Source organism: Mauremys reevesii, linkage group 13 (assembly GCF_016161935.1).
Source record: "Mauremys reevesii isolate NIE-2019 linkage group 13, ASM1616193v1, whole genome shotgun sequence".
Classification (NCBI taxonomy): Eukaryota; Metazoa; Chordata; order Testudines; family Geoemydidae; genus Mauremys; species Mauremys reevesii.
In genome coordinates this window covers 48,173,449-48,180,105 of record NC_052635.1, presented here as the reverse complement: position 1 = coordinate 48,180,105, position 6,657 = coordinate 48,173,449, and the positions used below count along the sequence as shown (strand labels likewise).

General features: G+C 39.4%; 1 protein-coding gene across 4 annotated transcripts in view; it reads left to right on the top strand.

The window, feature by feature from the left end:
* Positions 1-6,657, top strand: part of RPRD1B (regulation of nuclear pre-mRNA domain containing 1B) — a 44,965-nt gene that overhangs the window by 2,386 nt on the left and 35,922 nt on the right. For all 4 annotated transcript variants that reach the window (XM_039497839.1, XM_039497838.1, XM_039497840.1 and 1 more), the window contains exons 2-3: positions 1,898-2,027; positions 3,913-4,046. In XM_039497839.1, the coding sequence (XP_039353773.1) occupies positions 1,898-2,027; positions 3,913-4,046 (264 nt within the window). The remainder of the gene's footprint in view (positions 1-1,897; positions 2,028-3,912; positions 4,047-6,657) is intronic.

Genomic DNA, 6,657 nt, shown 5'->3' with positions numbered 1-6,657 from the left:
GAAATTTAATGTGGATAAATGTAAAGTAATGCACATTGGAAAAAATAAACCCAACTACACATACAATAAGATGGGGGGCTAATTTAGCTACAACTAATCAGGAAAAAGATCTTGGAGTCATTGTGGATAGTTCTCTGATGACGTCCATGCAGTGTGCAGCGGTAGTCAAAAAAGCAAACGGGATGTTAGGAATCATTAAAAAAGGGATAGAGAATAAGACTGAGAATATATTATTGCCCTTATATAAGGTACGCCCACATCCTGAATACTGTGTACAGATGGGGTCTCCTCATTTCAAAAAAGATATCCTGGCATTACAAAAAAATTCAGAAAAGGGCAACTAAAATGATTAGGAGTTTGCAATGGGTCCCAGATGAGGTGAGATTAAAGAGACTAGGACTTTTCATCTTGGAAAAGAGGAGACTAAGGGGGGATATGATAGAGGTATATTAAAATCATGAGTGGTGTGGAGAAAGTGAATAAGGAAAAGTTACTTACTTGTTCCCATAATCTAAGAACTAGGGGCCACCAAATGAAATTAATGGGCAGCAGGTTTAAAACAAATAAAAGGAAGTTCTTCTTCACACAGCGCACAGTCAACCTGTGGAACTCCTTGCCTGAGGAGGTTGTGAAGGCTAGGACTATAACAGGGTTTAAAAGAGAACTGGATACATTCATGGAGGTTAAGTCCATTAATGGCTATTAGCCAGGATGGGTAAGGAATGGTGTCCCTAGCCTCTGTTTGTCAGAGGGTGGAGATGGGTGGCAGGAGAGAGATCACTTGATCATTACCTGTTAAGTTCTCTTCCTCTGGGACACCTGGCATTGGCCGCTGTTGGTAGACAGGTTACTGGGCTGGATGGACCTTTGGTCTGGCCGTTCGTATGAATAGGTGTGAAACTGACCAGCATTTTGTTAATTTCATTTTTGCTGCTTGTTGCAGATATGGTAGGGTTTTTTTTTTGCCAATTGAGGTAGCTGGAGCTGTATGGAGTCACATTTGGAAGTTTTTAAACATGAAAGCTTAGAATCTGCAGAAATTGATAGTTTAGCTGCATGCCCTTTACTTGGCAAGATTTTGTTAGTCCTGCACTTATATAAGGTATTAGGTGTCGCCATATATGGTAATAGAAAAGACTATGTATTTGAAAGAGCTGAGTTAGGCTTGCTGTGGGAACCATAGCTGAATTTCCTGACTCTTGTGTATGTAAATTCTCAATTGTCATGTTGAATATATGCAAAACTATATTATACTAGAGAGTTTGTCTCCTGCAGATTCTGCTCTTCAGAATGTAGGGTCTGTTGGCATTGACTAATTGTGATGAATGGAAATAGCTAGCTTTTGTGGGATTGAGAAGAAACACATTGCTAATAGCTATTTCCATGTAGCATGGATTAGAAAAATTGATTTTGATAAATAAAAGGTCCTAGGTTCAAGCTCTTCCATCCAGGGATGTTCAGTAATTAAACAGCTTAAGTATAAGGCTAAAATAATATTATTTCAATATATTTGATTAATGAAAAATAAGTCTATTGTCACACTAATTTGGCATTAAGTTGCAACAGTTCTTTTCATTTTAACCTGCACTTGTGGTAAGGTTTAATGTTATGCAGCACTATGAGTTCATCAGATGAAAGATACAGTAATATTAAGATTATTTCCCTTTTTGTTTTATAAATTAATTACAAACCAAATTCTAGCTAAAGCAAAGACTGGTTGATTCAAAAGCAGCTATCTGCTTTCGCTACTTTGGTAAAATTGAGATGCAGGAAACTCAACCATATTTTAAGCTGAGAAACTGTGACCACTTTTTGAATGTATAACAAGTAGCCTCAGAATAAAACATGAAATGAGAAATAAAGAATGCAAGTTAAGTTGTCTTCTCTTCTTTCCCAGCAAAATCAAGTAGGAAGCTTACATTTCTATATTTGGCGAACGATGTCATCCAGAACAGTAAAAGGAAGGGTCCTGAATTCACAAGGGAGTTTGAATCTGTTCTTGTGGATGCTTTTTCTCATGTTGCCAGGTAAGTTTGAACATTCATCCATTCCACATTCCCTCTCCAATTTCGTTCTCCATAGCTTTTGTGTTTAAATATTCCACAAGTTTAAATTCAAGTGCTTTTCAGTTATAGGAATATGTTTGCTCAGGAAGGTTAAATTGTCTTTACTAGAAACTGAACTCTAACTCCTTTCCTTTAAGAAATTGTCAGTTATTCCTTGCTCTTGAGAAACAGAAGTACAGTTATGGGAGGCTGGTCCTGATTTTGGTTCTGTGCAATGTCAATTGGTTTGTGAGGTTTTTTTGTGTGTAACTCCTATGCAGGTTAAATACTTCACACTTATCCATAAATCTCAAAGCTCTGTACAAAGTTGGAAATTATCTCTGGTCTAAAGATGGTGAAACCGAGCGGTTAAATGATTTGTCGAAAGTCACATAATTTGTCTCTAGAGGAGAGAGAGTCACATAACGAGTAACTCTTTTCCCTTAGTGGGAGAGTTTGAAACAGAACTCAGGTTTCCTGACTACTAGCTATCTGGTCAGTCCACTAGATCAGTTTTTCCTATAATGAGCTTTGAAATTGTGTTATTTCAAAGTGCTTTATTAATATGAACACACACACACACCACTTTAGGGGGGAGGGATAGCTCAGTGGCTTGAGCATTGGCCTGCTAAACCCAGGGTTGTGAGTTCAATCCTTGAGGGGGCCATTTAGGGACCTGGGGCAAAAATCTGTCTGGGGATTGGTCCTGCTTTGAGCACAGGGTTGGACTAGATGACCTCCTGAGGTCCCTTCCAACCCTGATAGTCTATGATTCTGCTTTTGTTTTCTGCTGCTGTGCTGCAAATTAGCTGCTATATTTGGTTTTTCCAAAAGATGTGCAGTTTAAAAATTATCTTCATATTTAAACTAAAATCTATTTCTTGATCTCAGTTACCTACCTAAAAAGTTATAGATAGATCTGAAACATGTTACTGGCTAGAATATTCCCTATAGAAAACTTAATTTAAACTTCCTTCTTCTGTACCATCTCATCAGTGGGCTTTAGGGTACAGTTTTTTTATGTCTTTTGTGTAGACATCATTTTAATATGCTACTAGGTGAGATCTGATTATAGAGTTAAATCATGTCTCAGAATCTATATATCTGGTAGTTCCAAATTGTGTGAGCTTTACTGGCTCATAGCAACTGTTATCAAATGATAGGTCTCCTCACTGGTCGGAAAGGGTGATTTATATAATCCAGAGGAGGAGACAGGAGGTGTGAAGGGGAACAGCTGCATATTATTCCTGTCATAGGCTGGTCTATAGCTAGTTAGGGATTGTTATAGTATTTAGAGACGAGCTTAGTCCCTGAACCAAACAGTTATAGTGCACAGGGGAATTAAAGAGCATCTAATGACAGTGTGTTCTGGATAACTACACAACTCTTGGCACTGTTTCTTATTCCTTAGAAGTCTTGCTAATTTGGCTGATGTTTTAATAAGTAAATTCTCATTTGAACGCCTAATGACCCAAACAATTTCCTTTTTAATTAGAATGTCATTGACTGAAACAATCATTAGACGTGAACATTTTAAACTATAAACCTGGTAACTTTGTAGGATTTTCATAGTTCTTTCTACAACAGCAGAAAGATACTATTTTTTCCCTCCCTGCAAAAGTTCTTCTGCAATGTGGGGGCAGCAGGAAAGACTGCGAGTACTTCTACACACTGGGTTCCAGCTTAAGGGGAAAATGTTACCTAAGTATTTTGCACAGTGTAGTCCAGACAGTACAAGAAAGCCTGTCCCCAAGCTTGCATCTTCCTCTGATGGGTACAGCTCCTAATTTGTATGATGGCATTTTTAAAAAACATACTCATATTGTTTAACCAAAGTTTTAACTTTTTTTGGTTAATATTTGAACAGAGAGGCAGATGAAGGCTGCAAAAAGCCCTTGGAGCGATTGCTTAATATCTGGCAAGAAAGGAGCGTGTATGGCAGCGAGTTCATACAACAGCTGAAACTTTCTATGGAGGACACCAGTAGTCCTCCACCAAAAGGTAAAAGCATAGCTTTTTTTTTTTTTTAAACAGTAACAAATACCATATTGAAAAGTTAATCTGTCACTAACTGACATTAGAACTCTGGTGGTAAACAGGCCAATTCCTGGCATCATGCACATCTAAGGTTAGGAGAATTGCTGTCGAACTGATACTGGAGTCACCAAGGGTAAGTTTACACTGCATTTTAAAACACCTGGGTCTAAAGACTTGGCTGACACTATGGTGCTAAAACAGCTGTGTAGATGTCTGAGCTTGGCCTCTGAAGCCCACCCCTCTCCATAGGCTTTCGAGCCAGACTCTGTAGAGCCATGCTCTGAGATTTGCTGCTCTGGGTTTCTGCTTGTCATTTAGGCATACCTCTAGACTAATTGTCTCAAAGAGATTTTGTATTTGTAGAGATGACAGATCTGGTTTGTTAGCCTGAGACCTCATGGCCCTGTTACCATGGGCCTGTGCCAGGTCATTTGACTCTACACATGCAAGTGGATACACTCTGAATCTATCTTTATAGACATGAGTGTGGATTTTGGGGATAAAAGGGACAATCCTGATGGTGACCATGTTCACCACCTTCAGGGTGAGATTAGGACTCTTCTGCTCACCCGTAGAAATAGGCAACTGCAGTGATGGTCCAACCAAGAAGACAATGTAACTTGTTGGTTTCCAGAGCACTCTGACAGTTAAAATTGTCCTGCCTCCAGACACGAGTGTGGATGGTTAGGTGGGTCATTGCAACAGTCTGTTCTGCACACTTTGGTCCTTGGATGCCCTTCTTCAGTCTTTATCATCCTTATCGATCACCGTGATTTAACCTTGAGTTTTTGGCAAATGGAAGTGGAAGGCTAGAAAATGACATTGCAGTTGGTTTGGCTTCTTTTTAACTTGGGTTGGTAACAACTGAAACTGACTTTTGTGTGACAGACTTTCAGTGGCCTTCTGACATAAATTGACTTCAGTCCAATTCCTGGTGGGCATCTATATCACAAAAGCCACCATTATAGCTGGTAGTCAGATCAAAGGTTGAGTGGATCCTAAAGTAAAAACACTGAGCTTCTTGCTTGTTTTCCTTGTGGCTTTTCAAACACAAGTAAGATTGCAGTATGTAACAAAAGCAGGTGTGATATTAGCCTTCAGAAAAAACTGACTTCAGTAGCTTCTGAATTTACAAACTACCATGGAAACAGTAGGTTAGAAATCTGTAGTATAAATATCTTTAGGTTGGCAAAAAGTGGCTCCGTTAAAACAAAATTCTTGGAACTCCTGAGAATATTTGATACTGTGATAATGAATATACTTTTATTTTCTTTTTAGTTCTAAGACTATGTGGTAACTCAAAGCAGAAAATTCTGCGTGGTTATGTCAGTGTATAAACTAGCCATCAGGAAGTTTAGACTTGAAATTAGATGAAGGTTTCTAATCATCAGAGGAGTGAAGTTCTGGAACAGCCTTCCAAGGGGAGCAGTGGGGGCAAAAGACATATCTGGCTTCAAGACTAAGCTTGATAAGTTTATGGAGGGGATGGTATGATGAGATAATCAAAGATCAATTAATTGCCAAAATTAGGCTATTAGTATGTAAATATGCCCAATGGTCTGTGATGGGATGTTAGATGGGGTGGGATCTGAGTTACTACAGAGAATTCTTTCCTGGGTGTCTGGCTGGTGAGTCTTGCCCACATGCTCAGGGTTTCACTGATCACCATATTTGAGGTCGGAAAGGAATTTTCCTCCAGGGCAGATTGGCAGAGGCCCTGGGGGTTTTTCCCCTTCCTCTGCAGCGTGGGGCCCAGGTCACTTGCTGGAGGTATTTCTGCACCTTGAAGTCTTTAAACCATGATTTGAGGACTTCAGTGGCTCAAACATTGGTTAGGGGTCTGTTGCGGGAGTGGGTGGGTGGCTGAGATTCTGTGGCCTGCATTGTGCAGGAGGTCAGAGTAGACAATCACATTGGTCCCTTCTGACCTTAAAGTCTATGAGTCTATGTACATTGTTGTACAAAGCCATAGTGTTTGATAAGTATGCTTGAATATATGTGATTTGTTAACAGGATGGCTCGGAATAAATTCCAGATCTTTCAATATGCTTAGGAACCTGTGATACTTGCCCAAATGTGGTGACACGATAGAAGACGGAGTAGGAAAGTATCAAAGCTGAACACTTCATATTGCAGAAATATTAATATTGATTATTCACTGCTGCTTGCTTGATGTAGCCCCTCTGCTCTTCTTCTCGTGTAACTGAAATCATTGCAATTAATTTCTAATCAATTTGAAATGTATACTGGCTATGTATCCTATGGGAGCATATTCTTATGCTAGAAAATGGATTGCATGATTTAAGGAAAAAACATAAAATCATCACTGAAAGTGTGCAGATAACACACATTGGGGAGTGGGAAGAGGACAAGTCCCGCATAGTTATCTGGATCACTTGGTAAGTTGGGTGCAAGAAAATACGCACTTTGATATATGGTTAAATATATACATCCAGGAACAAAGAATGTAGGCTATACTTACAGAAGGGGATCGGGGGGCTCTTATCTTGGGAAGCAGTGACTCTGAGAAAGATTTGGTGGCCATGGTGGATAATCAGCTGAACATGAGCTCCCA